The sequence below is a fragment of the Euleptes europaea genome, chromosome 5, assembly GCF_029931775.1.
Source record: "Euleptes europaea isolate rEulEur1 chromosome 5, rEulEur1.hap1, whole genome shotgun sequence".
NCBI lineage: Eukaryota > Metazoa > Chordata > Lepidosauria > Squamata > Sphaerodactylidae > Euleptes > Euleptes europaea.
Window position 1 is genome coordinate 84,242,802 of NC_079316.1, and position 23,685 is coordinate 84,266,486.

Here is a 23,685-nt window from a genome sequence, read left to right on the forward strand (position 1 = left end):
GAAGAGACATTAAATTGAAAGCAAGTACTGAATTTTATTTCTAAAGTGATGCTGTTACAGAAAGTTATCCAAAGATTGTTTTCTTAAAATGAGCTTCCCTAGTTTAAGAAAAAAAAAACCAGAAAAATTAACTTTCTAAAAAGCAAGGGAGGATACAGTTTCATGAAAGCATTTTCACAACAGGTTTACCTTTGCGAAAGGAGAAATGAAACTGGTGATGCAAACTAGGCCGGCATCTGCAAACAGTCTGGCAACTTCGGCAATACGGCGGATGTTCTCTTCTCGATCATCAGCTGAGAAACCAAGATTTTTGTTCAGGCCGTGACGGATGTTATCCCCATCAAGGGAGTAGCAAGGGATGCCGTGAGACACCAGGTACTCCTCCAACGCAAACCCAATGGTCGTCTTACCAGCACCAGAAAGACCTATTAATACAGGAGGAAATAAAACAAATGCAGTCTTCTACATAAACATCATGTGAACACATGAAGCTGCCTTATCAAATCAGTATTGTCTATTCTGACTGGCAGCAGCTCTCTAGGGTTTAAGGTAGAGATCTTTCACATCACTTATTATTTGCCAGAGATACCAGGGATTGAACCTGGAACCCTCTGCATGCCAAAGCAGATGCTCTATTACTGAGCCACAGCCCCTCCCCAAAATAGGTGGTTTAATACCAAAGAAGCCACAGAATACCACACATGTTATTTCATCTCTTGAGGCTGTCTATCCATTAGCTCAATTACACTTTATTTATTTACAATATTTCTATCCCACATTTCTCCCCCCAAAAAATCACCTTTGATATCTAATAACAAAACAAACCTCAGATTATCTTCAAATTGAGAATGATAGTGATCCACTACAAATAGTTTTCAGGCTTTTAAAAGAGATTTTATTAACACTGGATAGTCACTAACCAGTCAGTTTTTTATACTTTGTCTCAACCTTTTGGTTACTTGGTCTGTTGTTTTGGATTGAGTTTGTAACTGTGTTAGGACCCTATATTTAAAAAGCATTTTATAACTGTGATCACTTGCTTATGCTGCAGTGAACAGTGGGATTTCCTTTCCCCCTTATATGTGACTTATAATAATGGATCCAGTTACACCTTCTTGAGACCCTAGGTTGTATATTTGTGATTTTCAGTTGTTCCAGCGCAAATGTGATAGCAATAAAGAACTCTCCCCAATGTCATTTTACTAAGTTAATTAGGAATGCATACCTGTTAGCCATACCGTACAGCCTCTAAATCCACCTCTTGTTCCCACAACTTGTCCTCTCTTGCTCCTACTAACATGATGGGCTTGATACACCACATTGGTAGATCTATGAAGATTCTAAAGAAACATACAAAAACAAGGGGGGGAACTATTTATTGCTGTGATAGACAACACCCAAAAATAAACTCAAGCAGCAAATTTGGGAATTTCCCCTTCCCCCAAATCTCCCTCTCCAGAATTCTGTATGTTTTTAGGGACTTGAGCAGGCCAATTTTGCATTGCCCCCCTTAAGTGACTTTCAATTGTTCACAAAACTCAGAGCATCCTGCAGCTTGCCCAGCCCTTATCAGCTGCTTTGGGGGATTTCCCCCCTTTGGGATAATTTAAAAAGTTGTGTTTTTTATACCTGGGAAGTTGATCAACTCCCTTTCTGGGTTTTGTTGCAATAAAGTTGGCACCTGATTGAAGAACTATTAACTTTCCTCCCAAATTCATAACAAATTGTCTAGATAGACATTACAAGGCAAACATTCGGTATCCTCTGTAGATTGAACCCTGAAACCATGACTAGGAGACTTATTAATAAGGAGATCCTTTCACAGACTAGGATCCAAGCCTGTTGTTTCAAGTGAACATCTAGCTTCTCTATCCATTATTGGATCTACTTATTTATTTATGATAACGTATCACCTTTCTGCCCAAAAGCCATCCAAAGCGACTCGCAATAGAATATGTGTACTATACATATAAGAACACATACATACACAAAATATAAACATTAAACTAAAAATCATAACAGCGGCAATATTTAAATATCAGCTCTGGTATGGTCACAAGTGACTGATTCTTCTATTGATTCAATTCAACTGAGAACAATTTTTAAAGTTCCTAGGTGTATCCTCCTCCATGACTCTTAAACTGGAAGTTGGACTTCTTTTACTTTTAAATTTGGCTTGGCTAGCTGCTTTTAAATTTAGAATCAGTGTTAGATTTTTTATTTTTTTTACTGATGAGAAAAGTCCTCTTTATAGTTTAAAGGCGGATTTTTACGTCCAATCTTGGTGCAAACCATTTGATGAGAAGTTGAACATATTGGGCCATTTGTCCGTTGTTGTTTTTTTAATCTATAGGGAAGAGTAAAGCTTTATTAGCAATCAATGACCATATAAAAGATGTTGATTATCAAGAAACATTGCTTCAAGCCCACAGAGTACGCTCCCCTCTGTTACATAATTTAGAACCATTGATTCCATTTCAGGGACAGTCTGCAAATTATCTTTCAATTCAAACATTTGCAAGATACAGTCATGCATTTATGCTGGCTAGACTCATCACCAGCAGTAGGGTTGCCAACCTCCAGGTACTCATCACACAATATGGAAAATTATAAGTAGACTATATACATATAATTAGAAAATCAAATTAAAGTGCCCCCATAGGGTTATAATGTCACCCAAGTCCGGATATAATACGTCCTGTAAACTTCACCCTTCAGATAGATCCAAATGTAATCCAAAGGAAAGTGGTAAGTAATCCAAATGATAAGTTCCTTGTTTTTCAAAAGTTAGGCTGCCGCCGTCCAATCCAGGAGAAACAAAATGGTGAACGGAACAAGACGACCCCTCTAGATCTGTGGCCGTTTTCTTAAATTATAAGTGGGCAAACATGCCTCACAATAGAGAAGAACACGACCCCTATGGATTCTCTATGCCTCACAGAGGCATAGAGAACCCATAGGGGTCGTGTCCTTCTCTATTGTGAGGCATGTTTGCCCACTTATAATTTAAGAAAATTAACTGAAGAAGCTACATTCTGCGTAACGGCCACAGATCTAGAGGGGTCGTCTTGTTCCGTTCGCCATTTTGTTTCTCCTGGATTGGACGGCGGCAGCCTAACTTTTGAAAAACAAGGAACTTATCATTTGGATTACTTACCACTTTCCTTTGGATTACATTTGGATCTACCTGAAGGGTGAAGTTTACAGGACGTATTATATCCAGACTTGGGTGACGTTATAACCCTATGGGGGCACTTTAATTTGATTTTCTAATTATATGTATATAGTCTACTTATAATTTTCCATATTGTGTGATGCGAATCAGTTAGTAAATCTGATCACTTTATGAGCCTCGTGCTGTTGTCTATATAGTTACAATACTTTATTCAGCATAGGTATCAAGTTTAATTAGAACCTCCAGGTACTAGCTGGAGATCTCCTGCTATTACAACTGATCTCCAGCCAATAGAGATCAGTTCACCTGGAGAAAATGGCCGCTTTGGCAATTGGACTCTATGGCATTAAAATCCCTCCCCTCCCCAAACCCTGCCCTCCTCAGGCTCCGCCCCCAAAACCTCCCACTGGTAGCAAAGAAGGACCTGGCAACCGTAACCATCAGCCACATTGACTGGAAGATATCAGAAGATTCCAATTAATCACCGATCTTGCCCCTTTTCACATAATTCCATTGAAACCCTGGGATGTGTATTGTTTTGCTGTACATTTGACAGGCGAGTGCATGTAAAGGTATTGAAACCCATTATGGGAAGAAAACATTTTTGGAGTAGAAAATCTCATGAAAAAATCTGAGGAGGCAGCACTGCAAGGTAAAGCCCAGAAAGCTGGGGAGTCGGGGAACCAACCAGTAAAAGCTCAGACAAAGCGGTCAGACCTTGCCTGTTCATAAAAGATGCCAAAGATGGTATCAGGCAAACATTCTTTAGGGGAGCAAAAGGCCTCAGCCTGCCCCAGCTAGTGGCAGGATAGTATGGCATACGCATGAACACATGAAGCTGCCTTATACTGAATCAGATCATTGGTCCATCAAGGTCAGTATAGTCTACTCAGACTGTCAGCAGCTCTCCAGGGTCTCAGGCAGAGGTCTTTCACATCACCTATTGCCTGGTCCTGTTAACTGGGATGCCACGGATTGAACCTGGGACCTTTTGCATGCAAAACAGAGGCTCTTCCACTGGGCCACAGCTCCTCCCCTTACAAGCAGATCTTCAGGTTGTTGAGGTGTGCAGAGTGCAAGTTTAGACCAATGACAGCAGTGCTAGCTTGGCTGGTTGGAGGAGGAGGGAAGCCAACTGAGAAAAGAGAGGATGTGAAGTGACAATTATTTAATTTTATGCACAAAAGAGCCTGTCAATTTATTTTGTTTGTTTGTTTTCAGGATCATTAACTTAAAATGCAATAAATACCCCTTATGGAGAAACTATTAGTAAACAACAGATGGTCTTATTGGCTGTTCTAGACTAAATCAAAATGATCACATTTTCCATTCATGAAAAATGCTGCCCTCTCAAAAAGGCATCTCTCACAAAACAAACCATGGAATGGACTATGATTTTTTATTCTTTAGGCTGCAATTCTTTCCTCCATTTCTATCAATTATTTAATATTAATAATAATGTTTATTACTATTGTGAGGCCTATCATAATAAAAAAATCAAAGCGTGTCACATATGCTCTCTCAGTAATTTTTATAACCACTCTGGAAAGTAAGTCATCATTATTATCCCCCTATTGTAGATGCAGTGACTGAGCGAAAGATGCTGGCCAGTTTAGGCAACACAGCCAAATCCTACTTTTCCTTTTGCAGGTAGGTATTTCATGCACCCTTCTCTTTTCTCCTTAAAGTTAGCCATGATTCTCAACTGTACAAATTATGGTTGCCACCAATCGTAATTTTATTCCAAGCCTAGGGTTTGTCAGGTCCCTCTTCACCACCGGCAGGAGGTTTTTGGGGCAGAGCCTGAGGAGGGTGGGGTTTGGGGAGGGGAGAGACTTCAATGTCATAGAGTCCAATTGCCAAAGCGGCCATTTTCTCCAGGTGAACTGATCTCTATTGGCTGGAGATCAGTTGTAATAGCAGAAGATCTCGAGCTAGTACCTGAAGGTTGGAAACCCTATCCAAGCCAGAAGTGGAAACCCACTTTAAACCATGGTTTCCACTTCTGGTTTAGAAGCAAATTATGGTTTGCAACCAGTAAAAAACCACCTAGTTCAGATGCCACAGCAAACTACAGTAGCCACAAACCAAGAGGTAAGGGAGAGTCTGCAGGTCACAAAACAAGAGGGTAGAGGAAACACTCAAGTACAAAGCCCATTCATAACAACCAAACCAAGGTTTGGACGTGATTTCTGAATCAGGCCATGGGCTTGGTGAAGGCTAAAAAGAGACATTTGAACTAGGGACTTTTCAGCTCAAACTCTTAGCCACCACACTACACCAGCATGCAAAACTTTATCATATTCCAACTCAAACCAGTTTCTTATTACACAGTTCTCTAAGAAGCTTATCTTCAAACATACCACAAATTTTCCAGGTACATTTATGAAAATCTGTACACTATTAGAATTCATGGGAAATTCCAGCATGAGCTCCCTTTTTACTTTTCCTTAGTTCAAGTTTTGCTGCATCATTCTTAAAGAGACAAAACTCCCTGGCAACTGTATTGTGTGTGCAGAGCAAATTTGCAGCCTCGTTTCTTCCTCTAAAGCAATCTCTTTGTAGTTCAGTGCATACGTTCTGAATTCTTGCTGTCCAACTTGCAGATAGCATACACCAGTGCTGTGAATTTTTTTTCAATCTAGGTAAATTGATCAGGGGTTATGCAAGTTTTAATTGTTTACCAGGGAATACTAGCTTAATCCATAATTGTTCAGGATCTTAAAATGGAATGGAAGCCAAACCTCAAAGAAAATAAAAAAGCAACTAGTGCATAGCCAATAATGTCATAATATTTGAACTTTTGAAGGAAGGCCTTCAAAAGAATCCCAAGTCTAAATTACAAACATAAGATTTTTATGCTCAGATTACAAATAGAAAAATATGTGCTGTGCCAGAAAGAATATGTTTGTTGAAGCCTGTTGACCTGGAGCTCGGGAACAGTTACGTAACATTAATTATATAAACACAATTTAGCTTTCCAATGGAAAGAAATACATTCCTATGTATAACTTTTACGAATGTCATGCATTCATCTGCCTTGAGTCTCAGCGAGAAAGGCGGGGGCTATAGTTAAAATAAATTAATAAAAATGAAATGTCTGATAGTGAACAAAGCGCAGTTTCATTCCAGTGAAACCTGAGGGTGAGTAAATGCAGAAGACTAGCTTACCACCAGAGAAATGAGGGAAGTCTCCTTGCTTCTTAAATGTGTGCTAAAGGCTGTGAAAAAGATGACTGGAAGCACACTGGCTCAAAATGTTTGATCATTGAGGTGGAAGTGACTGCCCTCTCTCCCACACCTCACTGTCGAGGCCACTACCCCTATCCAGCAGCTGGAAGAAATAACCCTCCTTACCTCTGGGCCCTGGTACACTTCTCCGAACTCTTGCAAGACTACCTCAAGAGTTTGTGCACTATTTTGACTGCCCTGACAACGAATGCTCAGAAAAGATGGCCAGCTTCACAAGAACAAGGAATCTCATGAGAGCTGAGGAACTGGTATGTGCAAATGGCTTTTAAAGCGGATGGGAGAGTAAGGAGGCAAGGAGGATTATCTCTTCAGCACCCAGGCAGGGACGTGAGTAGGGTTGCCAGGTCCCTCTTCGCTACCGCTGGGAGGATTTTGGGGTGGAGCCTGAGGAGGGCAGGGTTTGGGGAGGGGAGGGACTTCAATGCCATTGAGTCCAATTGCCGAAGCGGCCATTTTCTCCAGGTGAACGGATCTCTATTGGCTGGAGATCAGTTGTAATAGCAGGAGATCTCCAGCTGCTACCTGGAGGTTGGCAACCCTAGACATGAGTGGGGTGGCTGGCTGGTGGCAGCACAGGAGGTTGCCACAAACCCCTTCATTCTGCTGAGTTGACTGTAGGGTTGCCCGGACCCTCTTTGCCACCAGCGGGAGGTTTTTGGGGCATAGCTTAAGGAGGGTGGGGTTTGGGGAGGGGAGGGACTTTGGTGGCATAGAGTCTAATTGCCGAAGCAGCCATTTCCTCCAGGTGAACTGATCTCTATCAGCTGGAGATCAGCTGTAATAGCAGGAGATCTCCAGCTAGTAACCTGGAGGTTGGCAACCCTAGTTGACTGCCTCAGGTGACTGGTCACCTCATTATAGAGCTAACCTTGTTTAATTGTGACTGACGGTGCTCCACCCCTAGTTATTGTCACAGCCAGGCTTGATTTATGTGACACTGACAGGGGGGAAAGCCCGTATCTGTGGGCACCTTGTTCAGACTGGGCTGCTATCCAAGCAAAGTAGCAGCGCAGGCTTAGAAAGCATGCCAAAAGTCCCTAGCCAAGGTGAGCATTGTGCTGGCACGCTAACCAAGCACGCCTGTTTGCTTTGTGCAGGTAGCAGCCCAGTTTAAACAAGATGCTGTACAAATGCCAAGTCCCATGGTTAAGCCCTTTCGTCCTGTCAGCTTCACAATTAAATCAGGCCTTATTCTCCTGCTATGATTATATTAGTTGTACCTATCCTTCCCTGTACCACTGCAGCCTCCTGGTAAATATTTTCTGGTTCTTCATTCACAGATGTAGACGGTTGAATTGGAGGTTAGACAGGTCCTACTAGGTAGAATTTAAAATGGCCATGTGCCTTCTCTTTATTTGTGGATGCTGCTTTTTAAAGTGTTGCTTCATTACACCCACTTGCATATGCATACATGTAGACATCACTTCTGCAAAATGGAAAAAAGAGGGGTGAAATCACCCCAAAGTTTCAATTTACAAAGTTTATATACATTTGATAGTTTCTTGATAGGGGGTGTCACCAGTGCATAATTGCATTAAAAATAAAACCTCAGATTGCCACTCAAATCTTTCAAATGTACATAAACAGCACTTGGAACTGTGAAACTAGAATACCACAGAGGCAAGGCAGGAAAGACAAAATGTTCCTTAGAAGAGTCTGGCCATGAAAACTGTAACCCAGTTTGATTTGTTTCTAGACACAAGGCTGCATAAGGAATACCTTTTGGTGTTCCAAGAATTTTACGTAAGAATTTAGATTGTATTCTTTCAACATCCTGATTTAAGGCATGAATCCATATTGGTATTCCATACAGAAGTTGGGAGCTGTAACTCAGTTAAAAAACCTTCACAAAATGTATGAGCATTGTAACAAGATACCTGAGGTTTTAAAGAAAAAATGGAGAGGCATCGACAAGGGATACGTTAACACGTGGGGCATCCTGCCTGAAAATAAGAAACAAGGGGCGAAAACGCATGGTCGCTTTAGCCTCCTTTATTCCCTGTTTCAGTCAGGATCTAACGCACATTCGGCAAAACGCATGCGTTCGATCCTGGCCGAATCCTGGCTGAAACAGGGAATAAAGGAGGCTAAAGCGACCATGAGTTTTTGCCCAAGGACAAGATGTTCCCACAGGTTCCTTCAGGTTCTGTGATTCACATATGAACTCTCCTCATTCACACCATTCTTGAAAGGGTGGCTTATATTTGAACAGCAATCCTCCTCAGACCCCTACAGTGCCAAAAGGCCTCCTTGTAGTCTTAAACCAAGCAGTCTGAAGTCGTGGGAAAGAACGCCTTCATTGATTCCATGGCCTCAGCCAGGGTTACTCACCATTGCCAGAGCAAACTGCTGCTCCGAGGACTCATTTTTCCATTCAGTGCTCTGAGCAAACTGAAGAAAACCACTTTCGTCCACTGGTACAACCTTAACATGGGATGCTTGTTAATTTTGGCACCACTCGACCAATATTTCCCCTCTACCAAGTTTGCAGCACAGGACGTTTTTCAAGGAGACCCACAGAGGCAGACTAGTTGCCTGAAACAAGGCGGCTTTCAGGTTGGAAACAGACAAAATGAAATGCCAAAACCTGACATTTCCCGTCCTAACGGAACAATATTTCAGCTTTTAAAAACTGAGCTTTAATCTTCCATTAATGTTAAATTGCAGCAATGGGGAAGTTAATCTTACTGTTATTCTTCATTCTCTTCATCCTGTCTGAAGAATAGGAATGTAGGAAAACTAGAGCCCATTTAAGCTTACCACCAATAAATGTATTCGCTAGAACAGATTTGGAACTGATATATACACTGATTTTATGTTCACGAAACAATTATTCATAGGAAGTACATTATGCTCTTGGAACTGTAAACTTTGAGAGCAATTTTGTAAGTTGTTAAAGTCATTTTGTTTTAGTTGTCCAGTTTTGAAGACATGTCAAACAAATGCATATCCATGACATTTTTAATCCACATTTGTTCTAAGAAGAATTTGCCAAATTTGTTTCAATAACTTAATACTGTTGCTCATACAGCTATTCCCTTCCACACTTTTTGCTGCTGGAGGAAGGCTGACATCAGTAAATTGGTATAATTTGTGTAGAAGCGATTATCTCAAGAATTTAAAAGCAAAATTGCCTGAGTACTGGGGGTGATTACACATCAACCTGGACCTGCTCCAGAGAGGCCCTGCTAGCCTGAGGGACCAGTGAAAACATTTAAGGTATTTGCTTATGCTACAATTGTTATGATTGGGGACCCTGAATCCATAGCAACTTTATTTCCACAAGAGAGGGAGAGTCAGGAAACCCAGGAACTGGGTTTCAGAGGGGGGGAAGCCCATCTGACCTGCCTGCCAAAGGAGGAGATGAATGGGCTGGGCATCATAAAACCTGATGGGGGAGAGAGTAGGGTTGCCAACCTCCAGGTCCTAGCTGGAGATCTCCTGCTATTACAACTGATCTCCAGCCGATAGAGATCAGTTCACCTGGAGAAAATGGCTGCTTCGGCAATTGGATTATGGCATTGAGGCCCCTCCCCAAACCCCACCCTCCTCAAGCTCTGCCCCAAAAACCTCCCACTGGGGGCGAAGAGTGACCTGGGAACCCTAGCAATTGTACTCTATGGCACTGAAGTCCCACACCTCCCCAAACTCCACCTTCCTCAGGCTCTGCCCCAAAAACCTCCCACCGGTGGCAAAGAGGGACCTGGCAACCTTAGGAGAGAGAGAGACATGGGCTACATGCCAAAAGACCTGACTGGTACAGTTTCGAGTATCTCCCATAAGGTGCAGGATTCCTAACTGTGGATTAGGGGTGGGGAAGTTTTCCCCAAAGCGGGCAGAAGTTTTAAAGGTGGAATCTTCCTTTGTTCTGTGTTCAAACACTTCACCCAGATGCTGTGACCTATGGGACCCATCCCCTTCCAGGCCTCACCTGGAGGTTGGCAACCCTAGAAGGAGAGAAGGAAGCCAGAAAAATGAAGCGTCTATAGGGGCTTTCAGGAAAGGGAAAGAGGAAATAGTGGGGGAGGGGGGAATGAGATGCTTCCCGCAAATCCTTGTGGGTTCCCACTTGTATAAGAAATGCAGAAATATACACACAATTAATCTTGTCAGCCCAGAACAGCTCAACAAACCAGGTAGTTATAAACCATGTAAAAATGGGATTATATAAAGTTTTTAGTTGTTCTATATTTGGATACTTCTGAGTTTGAGAAAGATGGCGCAAGAAAAATCTACACTGAACAACAAGCAACGTTATCCTTATTGTAGGCAGATGTTTATTCAGCTTTTCAAGTTATAAAATTCCTACTAACTCAAAGTAAAAAGCCAGTCACACCCACATTGTGTAATGTGAGGGCACTGCATTTCATAGGAAGCAACCACATTGGCATAAGTCATCAGGGATAGAATCCCATCATATACCATTTCAGGCAAGTTTACTTCAGTGATTATGTTAACATTTCACTACTGTGGGCTATTCCTAATTAGTTGAAATGTACACAGCCACTTTATAGAGCAAGTACAAAGCAATTTTACAAAGACGTTTTGTTTATGCTTTATCTAAACATTTGTACCAAACCCAAGAAATGTTATGCATACTACTCTTTTAAAAATGTGCACAAGGTGTTCAGATGATCCATAAGAAGAAATGTATTTATTTCTACATTCCATGAGAACATGATGCCTTTTTAGAGTAGTTGTTGTTACTAATATAATGTTCTTTGAAAAGCCTGTGTAAGAGACACATCTTCTTTACCACGATCTATAGAGTTGCCAGGTCCCCCTTTGCCACCAGCGGGTGGTTTTGGGGGCGGGCCATGGGGAGGATGGGGTTTGGGGAGGGAGGGACTTCAATGCCATAGAGTCCAATGGCTAAAGCGGCCATTTTCTCCAGGGGAACTGATCTCTATCGGCTGGAGATCAGTTGTAATAGCAGGAGATCTCCACCTACTACGTGGAGGTTGGCAACCCTATGCCTGGAATCAGCCCTTATTTCTAAATCCTGGTTAAGAAGGGGTATTAGTGATTAACTTCTTTGCTGAAGTAACAGTAGTTAAGGGCAAGAGGCAAATTTCCCAAAAGGGGAAAGAAGGAAAGTGTCAACAGAAGAGAGCATGTGAACTCATGGTCACTCCCAAGAAGTCAAACAAAGCTCTAAATCATGGGTGTAGGGTAATATAGCGCCAAAAGTTTTCCACAGCATTTTGGTTCAAAAACAAACAACGAACACAGGATGTCCTTAAGAGGAGGTGGCCACACTTACTCAGTGGCTACCACAAAGAGCGATGGCTCTGTGGTTTGGGGCAGGGCTGGTCTCCAGTCTGATACAGGAAATCCATTCTTCTCTGCCTGATATTTCTGCTGGGCAAAGTCAGCCCTCCTCCAGCAGGAGGGAAGGAAGGATCACAGAATCATAGAGTTGGAAGGGGCCGTATAGGCCAACTAGTCCAACCTCCTGCTCAATGCAGGATCAGCCTAGAGCATCCCTGACAAGTACTTGTCCAGACTCTGCTTAAAGACAGCCAGTGAGGGGGAGTCCACCACCTCCCTAGGTAGCTGATTCTACCGACGAACGACTCTTACTGTAAAAAACGTTTTCCTAATATCCAACCAGTACCTCTCTGCCTGCAATTTAAACCCATTATTGCAACTCATATCCTCTGCTGCCAACAGGAACATCTCCCTGCCCTCCTCTAAGTGACAGCCTCTCAAATACTTGAAGAGAACAATAATGTCTTCCCTCAACCTCCTCTTCTCCAGACGAAACATTCCCAAATCACTCAGCCTTTCCTCGTAGGGCTTGGTCTCGAGGCCCCTGATCATCTGCGTCGCTCTTCTCTACACCCACTCGATTCTGCCCACATCCTTTTTGAAGTGAGGCCTCAAGGGAGGGAGGGAGGGAGGGAGGGAGGGAGAGAGAGAGAGAGAGAGAGAGAGAGAGAGAGAGAGAGAGAGAGAAAGAAAGAAAGAAAGAAAGAAAGAAAGAAAGAAAGAAAGAAAGAAAGAAAGAAAGAAAGAAAGAACTCCCGTTCTAAAATTCTGAATCTCTTTACCTGCCCATCTAATATCATTGCAATGACAATCCAATATAAGGATTTTGTAGCAAAGTAGTTGTTAGTATGCTCAATCTATGCTCTTAGCAGCAGTAGTGCAGTATGTTACACAGCACATATATTTGTACCTTATACTGTCTCCTATACTGCACTGGTTACACATTCTGACACCTTATCACTAAAAGTCTGGAACTGATTTAAGGAAATGCCAATAAAACCACAAGAGGACAGAGAACAGGCCTGTAGCAAGTAGGTGCCGTTGGAAAGAGCATGTCATGAATGCCGCGCTGTGCAAAATATAAAACAATAAGTGAGCCAATGTCTGAGAGCACACGACTCACAGCAATTATTTCCAAACACCCCTTCAACATAAAAGCACAACACAGCCACTGTTGTGCTTGACGGGTTTAATGCTTAAATCAATATGAACACAGGCAGTTTCTTTAAAAAAAATTAGTTTAGAACCTCATCTAAAGTAATTTTCATTGCTTTTAAGACAGACCTCCAGGAACCATTTAAAAAAACAAAAACCCAAGGACTAATAACAGAAACTACCTTTGACATAATTAAAGTTTCATGACAATATGTGGACTATGAAAAGTATACCCCTTTTATTGTTGATGGGGAGATAATTTTTTTTGTTAAAAGATTTTCTTAAGTTGAAGTAGGACCATGAGTTGGATTCAAAGCATGAGGTTGAATCCAAAGGTATTTTGCCATGAGAGGGTCAGGATAGGGCTATGGCTCAGTGATAGGGCATCTGCTTTGCCTGCTGACAGACCCAGGTTCAATCCCTGTTTCCTACCATTAAAGGGATCAGGTAATGGGTGATATGAAATACCTCTGCCTGAGATACGGTTGCCAACCTCCAGGTAGTCCCTGCAAATATAAAGGCTCAGTGCTGTAAGGATGATTGGAGCAACCCAAGACAGCACTATAAACAAATTTCTTATGCAAAAAGTGAATTTTATAGTGAAAAAGTGCAAAATATATACAATTATATAAAAAGAAAGATACAACAAGATACAAATGTACAATAAGCAATCCAAAAAAGGCTATAGCAAGGATTTCACAGATCCTAATTAAACAGGTAAGTCACAATATACGACCCACTTAGGTGACTTTTTATAAGAAGTCTCTGATTAATGCAGTAATTAAGTCCAGTTGTCAAGCAACTATATGCAAGAAAATGGAAGAAAGCCACGAAAGGACGATGCCGTCTAGATCGGGACCACGTTTCGCCTATGGCTTCATCAGTGACCTGTATCTGTGTATCACAGCAAACAATATACAAAAACATCAGAGCTACTCACAAAAATGCAATAATTTATGACTATGCCAACATTAAAAAGAATATAAAGAATCTTACCACTAATAAAAGTATCAAAACCCTAATAGGTAATGTTTCAAGAGGACCACCAAAAAGTTGTATATGGGTCTCAAAAGGACAGAGTGAATGTAAGAAACAAATCATGGCAGTTAAAGGTAAGGAGGTTCGTGGTAAATCAATTGCAGCTGCAAGACTGAGCACGATGGAAGAAAGCTCTTAAAGGGAACTTAGCCTAAAAAGCAGGAATAATCAAGTTCGTTGTTTAATCCATCTGGGGATAATGTGCCCATGAGAAAAATCAATTTGGTCTCCATTTGATGCAATATTTTTTGTATATTTTGCGTATCATGAAGTCTGCCGCGAAATTGCCATAAAACGCAAAATGATAAATCTCTGCCACTGTCCTTTCTCTAGAAAGTGCGCAGTGAGGGGCGCTTCTAAATTTGTCAAACGAATTCTAGAACAATGTTCAGCAATTCTAGTCCTCACTGGTCGAATAGTGCTACCAATATATTTCAAACCACATTTGCATATTACGCAATATACCACGTTTTTTGAGGCACAATTAAAAAAATGTCTAAGAAAAAATCGGAACCCAGTGGTGGTAGATGAAAGTTCCTTTACTGAATGACATAAATTACATACCGAACAATTGCCGCAACGGTGGTGACCTGTGGCTGGAGGCAAAAGAAAGGAAGTGGAAGAAGATGGCTGAATAGAAGTATCTGTGTGGATCAGGAAGTCTCGTATGGATCGCGGACGACGTAAGCCACACACGGGTGGACTTTGGCAACCAGCTAACATTTGTACTAGATGCCAATGCTTTTTGACTATATTATTAATCATGAAAGATTTAGGGCTAAACTGTAAAGACCAGGTCTTTTATTACTGGTAAGATTCTTTATATTCTTTTTAATGTTGGCCTAGTCATAAATTATTGCATTTTTGTGAGTAGCTCTGATGTTTTTGTATATTGTTTGCTGTGATACACAGATACAGGTCACTGATGAAGCCATAGGCGAAACATGGTCCCGATCTAGACGACACGTCTGGCATCGTCCTTTCGTGGCTTTCTTCCATTTTCTTGCATATAGTTGCTTGACAACTGGACTTAATTACTGCATTAATCAGAGACTTCTTATCAAAAGACACCTAAGTGGGTCGTATATTGTGACTTACCTGTTTAATTAGGATCTGTGAAATCCTTGCTATAGCCTTTTTTGGATTGCTTATTGTACATTTGTATCTTGTTGTATCTTTCTTTTTATATAATTGTATATATTTTGCACTTTTTCACTATAAAATTCACTTTTTGCATAAGAAATTTGTTTATAGTGCTGTCTTGGGTTGCTCCAACCTCCAGGTAGTACCTGGAGGTCTCCTGCTATTACAACTAATCTCCAGTCGATAAGAGATCAATTCACCTGGAGAAAATGTCATCTGTGGCAATTGGACTCTATGGCATTGAAGTCCCTCCCTAAACCCCGCCCTCCTCAGGCTCCACCCCAAAAACCTCCCACCAGTGGTGAAGAGGGACCTGGCAACCCTAGCCTGAGACCCTGGAGGGCCGCTGCCAGTCAGAAAAGACAATACTGACCAGTATTTACCATTAATCTAATTCAATATAAGCAAAGAAAAGGGGAAGCAGTACAACATAATAAAAAGTAAAGAGAAAAAGTGTACATTTATTGCCAAGAATGGACAGGACAATACACAATATATCAAATGAATACCAAGTACACAAGATATTAAACATGATGCGCCTACCGAGACTCTCAGTTTGATGCCAACCTACTAGTCTAGTGAGAAGATTCAGATCAACCTTGGTAACCTTATTATGGGATTCAATTTGCTTTTTTTGTTTCACTTGGCATTCCCACAGTGATCCCTCCTTCCTCTCCAACGTTTTTCGCTGTTGTTTTGATCTTTTGTACTTCTTTTAAGCTTTGGTTTTAACTGGTTTTAACAATGTATGTATGTGTTGGTTTTAATGGCTTTTAAGATAACATTTTTCTGTGTGTGTTTTAATTTGTTAGCTGCCTCGGTGGCCCTATGGGGCAGAAAGACAGGGTAAAAATCGTGCAAATAATTACATGAAATAAATCCGTTTTCCCCTACTGCACATTCACTCATCAGATTGCAGATCTGAAGGGGTATTCAGCTGTTTCCCACAACAACTCTTTGTTTTACAATGAAGCTCTTTATACAAATCCGAGGAAGTTTCAAAGCAAGTGCATTATCTGGAGTCTCTTCATGTTTTAACATCTTGGGTGCATTATATTCATTCAATAGATTGCTCATCAGCTGCTGTTGGCAAGGCACAAAAATTTCATGATGTGGGTTAAGTATTACTACACACAGTACGGGGGGTGGAAAGAACTTGAAATGGAAGTGGTGTTTTCTGGAGCAGTCCTACACGCCACTCTACCACGTGTAGTTCTGCTTTTGTGCGTTGCAACACAATCTGCCAATCAGTGGCTGCCAGAGAGATGGAAAAGAAGATGACTACCCTGCTAAATTGTCACTCTTGTAATCTTTCAAAAACGTTTCAAAGAATCACTATTTAGCAATATCTACAATGGTTAGCCAAGCTCAAAAATGTAGAAGAGATGCCAATAAGCAGTGCTGAGAGCCGTGGTGAAACAACACAGGGCTTTCTTAAAGGATAGGTTACAGAAAGGGGTGCTGGGCATTTCTGTCCTGCCCTTTATGGAGTATCAGAAACACCACATAAAACTGCTGGGGAAAGTAATCCAGAGATTTGGAGTACGATGCCATCAATATGCTGATAAGACTCAAGTCCCCCCCTTTCTGATTAATTCCAGGGAGGTGATGGGCCAGTCTCTGGATGCAGTGAAAGACTGGATTACGTATGTATGTGCATCAAGTCACTACAAACTGAGCTGTGGCTCAGTTTGTAGAACATCTGCTTGGCATGCAGAAGGTCCCAGGATCAATCCCCAGCATCTCCAGTTAAAGGGGCTAGGCAAGTAGGTGATGTGAAAGACCCCTGCCTGAGACCCTTGGAGAGCCGCTGCCAGTCTGAGTAGACAATACTGACTTTGATAGAGCAAGGGTCTGATTCAGTAGGGGAAAAGCCATAGCTCTGTGGCAGAGCATCTGCTGGACATGTAGAAGATCCCAGGTTCAATCCCTGGCATCTCCAGTTAAAGGGACTAGGCAAGTACCGTAGGTGGTGTGAAAGACCCCTGCCTGAGACCCTGGAGAGCCACTGCCCGTTTGAGTAGACAATACTGACTTTGATGGACCAAGGGTCTGATTCAGTACAAGGCAGCTTCATGTGAACCAATTTATGGTGACCCCAGCAAGGGGCTCCCAAGGCAACAGAGAAGTAGACGTGAATTGCCATTGCCTTCCTCTGCAGAGTCTTCCTTGGTGGTTTCCAATCCTATCTAGTGTCTGAGATCTGACAAGATTGGGCTATACCATGCTGCCTTCCCTCCAAAAATTGGATTAGGACAAAAAAAATTTTTAACCCTAATCCAGAAAAGACAGAGATGCAGCGGACCAAGGTCAGAGCTGATGCAGGAATAGGATGGCATTAGTACTCCATCTGAAATATCAGATGTGGAGTTTGGAGCCCTCATTATCCTTAGTTAAATAAATGACTGAACCAGCTAGGGGTGCCTTTTTTAGCTTGGGATGCTTTGCCAAAGGTGGCTGTTCCTGGAGAAAGCTGACCTGGGCCGTATCATTTCTACCAACTAAGGGGAACCACACAGCCTCTTATGATTTTGGGGAACCAGGTTTGTTTTAAACCATAAAACTTCCCCTCAGTTCTTAGGGTTGTAAGGATAAAAGCTTTGGGTTCACTGCCGTGAGGTTAGCTTTGTGGCGAGCAAGTAGAACATGGAGATCACTGAGGCAGCAGTTGTATGCAAATAACAAAGAATATTTATTTATTTACATGTTGGTTTTAAAGAACAGATCGGCAGTATCTGCTTGATACTTCTGCCCCACACCTTTTTCTTGTCGCCTATATGCAAAGCCACAAATGCAACAGAGATTGCGCTCCACACACAAGAAAAAAACCTTTAAAAGGCCAAAGGAAGAGAAGAAAGGTGGAGCTGAGCTCTGCCCCCTTGCATGTAGTGGCTGTAGACAGAGAGGTCCACACAGAACAGTTTTTGCACGGAGATACAACTATTGGTACAATTTTGAATTTTTCAGTATCTTTCTCGTGCTGTCTGTATGAGGATAATCAAATATATAGGGTAAATGCCCTCCAGATTTAATAATTTTGTTTATATTAAAATTCAGACTGCAAACAATGCCTAGAATAGTCGTGAAAGTTAATAAGGGCAGATCTCTGGACTCTAAAATAGCTTTTCTCAGTCAGGAGAAATATTTCGAAGTGGTTATGATACAGAACCTGATCGATATATTGACCTCACCTTTGATGACAGTTTTTCAGTTCAATATATGTTGCTAACACAAGAGCCGTTTCCACACCATTCTCTTACAACATATTATTCTCATGGTCGATCTGCGAGGTTTGGCTGCAAATTCAGAATTTCTGCCACATTTTACCTTTTCCCCCATTGCATTAGTTCTATCTGTTTTTACCCTGTCCGCACTTTCCTAGAAAAGAACGATATGTTCTTTTTCCCTCGGGGGGGAATGTGGCATCATTCATGACACTGAAGATGCTCCCCCCTCTCCCCCTCCTTTTTTGTTTTTGTGCATGTGCTCTAATGATGGTGCAGCGTTGTAGAAGGAATCCCATGGCAGGCCACCAGCTCGCAGAAGGGGACACAGTGGTAGGTGTTCATGTTGCCAATTAAAAGGACCCCACAGCCTCCTCCAACTGCTCTCTGTCTCTTACTCTCACTGGCCCCCTCCCTGCCTTGCTTCCTCCCTGCCTCACATGTGTGCTGCCCTTCAGATGTGCTCCTATGCCCAAGAGCCTGACAGACAGGGAAGGATCTCCCTCCTCTAGCCTCCCGCGCACACTTTACCTCTTCACTCCCAGACTGAAGGAAGGAGGGGACAACAAAGACCTCCTTGAGGAGCCTCCCCTGCCTCCGTCTCTTCCTCTCCTCCCCAGTTTTCCCTTCGCTCATCCAGTTCCCCCCATGTCGAATCAGCCAACTCCTTACCCCCAGCCTGGTGACAGTGAACAAGGGAGGAAGCAAGAAAAAAACAACGGAGGGAGCCATGTTGTTTTTTTAAAAAAAGTTATTTAGGATTTCAAAAATCAAATGGAGTAAGCAACCAAATCAGCATGGGGGTTAGTTCAACACTCCAACGTTCCTGTGTTAGTCAAAAGACGTTGCATTTTTTAAAAATAAAAGCAGGGAAATGGTTGCCAGGAGGAAAGGGGAGAGAGGAGGAAGGGAGAATAGGAGGGAAATGGGCAACGAAGTGGGTGTGGACAACAGAGGGGCAGAGAAATTAATGGTGTCTCAAACATGTCCACACCTCAGGGGAAGTTGTTGTGGAAATGGAGAAAAAGGAAACATCGTCGTATTAGTGGTTGCAGAAAACACGGAGATTAAACTATTGGAAAGCGTACCTGATACCAAATGGAGGGGAAATAGTGCGGACACGAAAAGATAAAACGTTTCATTAAATGTTGCAAACAATTAGTGTGGAAACGGACAAGGTTTTATATGAATAGATGTTTGCTGGATTGTTTAAATGAGTGTGAAACAAGGAACAGTCTACGTTCACACAGCGTGAACTAACCAGACTTTATAGCCTCCAGACTGCAACAATTCCTATGGGGATCCTTCTCTAATTATTTATTTCCATCCTCAGAACTTCCCTAATGAGCAAACGCTAGAAAACAGATCAGCAACAAATTATCTGTATGGAGGAATGACAAAACAAAGCAGTTTCTTTTTACAAAAACAATAAAAGCAGAATCAATACATTGTTGCATATGCATATATTATGCATAACCTACAGACTTTATTGTTATCAAAGCATATATTCATTATGTGTTTTTTTCGGTCTGGTAAAATATATTGCTTTGATTATGTATTGATTATCAGCCAGGCAAAAGAAAACTTGTATTTTAAGTACCTATCTCTCTCCCCATTGGGACATACAGTAACTCTATTAGACTGCTTCAGGTCAGGAAAATAGTGGGGAGGGAGTCTTGACCCCCCCCATTATACAAATCAGGTCCCAATATGCCTGCTACTCAATGAAGAAACACCCTATTCTCTCTAGTATCAGAGGAGCATGCCTATTATTTTGGGTGCGGTGGAACACAGGCAGGATGGTGATGCTGCACTCGTCTTGTTTGTGGCTTCCTAGAGGCACCTGGTTGGCCACTGTGTGAACAGACTGCTGGACTTAATGGGCCTTGGTCTGATCCAGCAGGGCCTTTCTTATGTTTTTATGTTCTTACCCTGGAGCTTTAATAACATCTGGTTGAATTCTTACAATCTAGAGCAGCGGTTCCCAAACTTTTTGAGTCATGGAACAGCTTTTCCATCTCTCAGTTCAAGATGCTTTTACTGGAGATGCCACTGATTAAACATACATGAAAAATGATCATAGTGCTGCTGAGTTATGATCCCTTATCTAGAATCAGTTAAGAGGTAATCCATGCTGTATGAACTAATAAATGATTATTTTAATCCATGAATGTGAGAACAAAAATCTAAGGGTGGTAATTATAACAGGTTAATAAATCAAGAATAAAATAAGATAGTCTGGCTATGCTGCCTAGATACAAATATCAGACATCAAGAGCCAGAAACAGTTTTTCATCTATTAGTTAGAGACGCTTATCCAATATTGATGCATTATTTGTATATGAATATGTACATTATAACTATTACATATATTTGGGGAAGTTTCCTGAAAAGATGAATATACTGCCTAGTCTTTAACTTTCCATTGATATTTAGACCAAAATATAATGCCCTCTTATTGACTTTAAGTGCAGCTTCTTTTAGGGGGAAATTCCCCTGGCTATGTTAGTCTGTGTTAGCCTAGCAAGAGTCTTGAGGCATAGTAAAGACTTACACATATATTATAACATACGTTTCAGAAGCCAAGACCGACTTCATTAGAGACATGGGCTTTGTCAAATGCATGCAGCTAACAACATAGGCTCTGGGTCACAAAAATTATATCATAATATATTTGTTATTCTTTAAGATGCCAAAAGTGGGTATTTTCAGACAGGCTTTGGTTCGTCAGTGCTTTCTACTTAACACAGTTTGTTTTTTCTCCCATGGCTTGTCTCAGAGGAACAAAATATACACATTTCCAAATAACAGAAGGATCGCAACACCTTCACAATTAGGTCCCCAGAGATCTATGATACACAAGACAGGAAAGCTCTTCTTTCTTTCTTTCTTTCTTTCTTTCTTTCTTTCTTTCTTTCTTTCTTTCTTTCTTTCTTCTCTCTTCTCTCTCTCTCTCTCTCTCTCTCTCTCTCTCTCCCCCCCTTTGTCTGGCTGCCTGCCTGCACATTTTAGCTCTTCTTTTTCATATAAAACATGTAGCAGTGCTCACAGCATTTTCTATATATGAATTAAACACTAGAAAACAAAATGTTCTTAAAATGTAACCAGTTTTAAACAGCAGCAAGTGATAAAAAAACAATATATTATTCTTCAGGGAGGAGCAAGAAATTAAAAATAAAACAATTGCTTTAAAACTAACAAGGAAGTCAGAGATAGATAAAACAGCAGAGATCAGGGAATAGGGAGAGGGGAGGAACCAGCAAAAAATGACTTGGGACTTTATGCCAATAAAGGTGTTGAATTTGAATTTGACTTGGGACAAAAATTTAAGGATTTTTCTTTTAACCTGGTTCCTAAAATTTAACAAAGTATGTGCCAGGCAAACTTGATCCATGATGTCCAAATAATGTAAAAGGTTTTTGTTTCTTTTCCCATACACTTTTCTCTATGAGAAATCTCTTTAGTAAAAAGCAAAATCTGTGTTTTCCCTTGTGATTTATTATGGTTTCATGGTTTACAGCCCAATCCTATGTATGTTCACTCAGAAGCCATTATGTTCTACAGGGCTTACTCCCATGGAAATGTGTAGAGGTCTGTAGCCTTGGATTTGTTTCTCTTAAGGTTTAATTTATTTTACTTGTCTGGCATCAAATGGGCTTCCCACCCTTTCTCCAAGAACCTCAGCACACAGGAGGTTGGTTGCCCAATTTTAATGGAATTAATGAGTGGAAGAAAAGAGAAGCAGCAGCCATCTATTGACATAAAGAAGACTCAAGAGGCAATGTGATCTAAAGGGCTTTTGTTGTCTTCTTTGGTCGTTTATACATGGGTACTTTCACTCACATTCACCCCTGGTCTGTCTTGGTTGTTCCTTGGAGTTATGCATGAGTTTTCTGTCCATTAGAGATGACCTCGCTGCCAGCCTTCGCAATGTCCGGGTCTTCCCATTCCTCTGTTAACCCGACTCTTCCATCTTCCCTGAGCAAAGCCTGGGTGAAATCCCCATGCAGAAGGCAAAGTGCGGGGCATGCAAGCTTGGTTTCACTAACAGCCAATTACAAAGCAGCATGTCCAGAGGAGGGGCTGAAATACTTCCTGCTTCCTCAGAGCTCTTTCTGAGCAGAAGAAAATCTTTTTAAAACTGAGGCTTGGATTTCTCCCCTCCCTCTTTCAGATTGCTCCATTTTTTATGTTGTTGTTCTTAAAATCCTTTTTGATGTGTCAATTGGGTTTTGTGGGGGGGTTCTCTCACAGTAAGCACTACAAGTAAGCCAATTACTAAGTAACATTTAAAGTGGGCTTGGAGAATGCTGGTACATTTTATTTGGTCTTGTAGACTGCTGGCGCATAGATTTCCAACAGTAAAGTGTGGGTCCAGTGAGCAACGAACCTCAGGTAAAACTCCCATGCATAAATGACCTTTGATGATACAGGATGTTGCAAGAAAGGGTTCTGCTGCATCTTCCTAAATTACAAGGTATGACTCTTTAAAAGAGATGCAGAAGACAAATTTGTCACCATTGATGCTAACTTCGAACTACACATTATGCGGGAGGTGTAATCTCCTGGTATTTTTGTAATTGTTAAATATCAGCATGCATCAGAAATTTGGACTAGGCTGCAGCAAGGAGAGGAAGGGTTTAACCTTTCCCCTCCCCACCCCGTTTACCGGACTGAAATTACCCCCTTTCACAAAGCTGCTATTAACCCTTGTACAGAAAACAAAAGATAGGCACCCATAGTGTACTTTCTTTCCCCCCTGCTAACAGCAGTTTAGGCCAGGCGTTGATTTCTATTGGGGAAATGGCATGATAGGAAAAGGGGTAAAAAAAAATCTCCCTCCCATGCCACAGCCTTTAGCCAAAGTGCCCATTCTACTCCCGTGGTTGCCTTCTAGCATCAACATGTACACCAGGAGATCTGCTCACTGACCTCCCATGTAATGGGCCGTTTGGGCCTGAGGCAAAAACTCTGTGCACCCTAGTTCTACCCAGCAGCTAAGGAGAAATGGGCATGTCAGCAAACCACCTCTGTTAGTCTCTTGCCATGAAAACCCCAAAAGGGGTCGCCATAAGTCGGCTGCGACTTGACGGCACGTTACACACCCACAAATTCAGAAGAGTGGGGGGGGGTTTGTAATTTTTGACACAGTGCATAACCGACTTACCCTATGCATTGCCGCAAGACATATGATGGCTTTAAAGGGGAACTAAACAAAATCAGTCTATCAGTGACTATTGCCAGGTGACAACATTAGAGGAAGACAACAGTCTTCATCAAGGCCATTGAGAAGAGTCCATTAATTTCAACAGGGGGGGTATAAACAAATGCTTAAATTAATTTAAATCAATGAGTCTTAAATGTAAAGAACGAGTAGTGCCAACCCAAGAAAAGTTACATTCTTCTACGTCCTCTGAAATCAACAGG

General features: G+C 41.6%; 1 protein-coding gene across 1 annotated transcript in view; it reads right to left on the reverse strand.

The window, feature by feature from the left end:
• PAPSS2 (3'-phosphoadenosine 5'-phosphosulfate synthase 2) overlaps window positions 1-23,685 on the reverse strand; it is a 61,609-nt gene that overhangs the window by 26,667 nt on the left and 11,257 nt on the right. The window contains exons 3-4 of the mRNA XM_056850497.1: window positions 1,226-1,340; window positions 190-425 (exon numbers count right to left, since the gene is read on the reverse strand). Of these exons, the coding sequence (XP_056706475.1) occupies window positions 190-425; window positions 1,226-1,340 (351 nt within the window). The remainder of the gene's footprint in view (window positions 1-189; window positions 426-1,225; window positions 1,341-23,685) is intronic.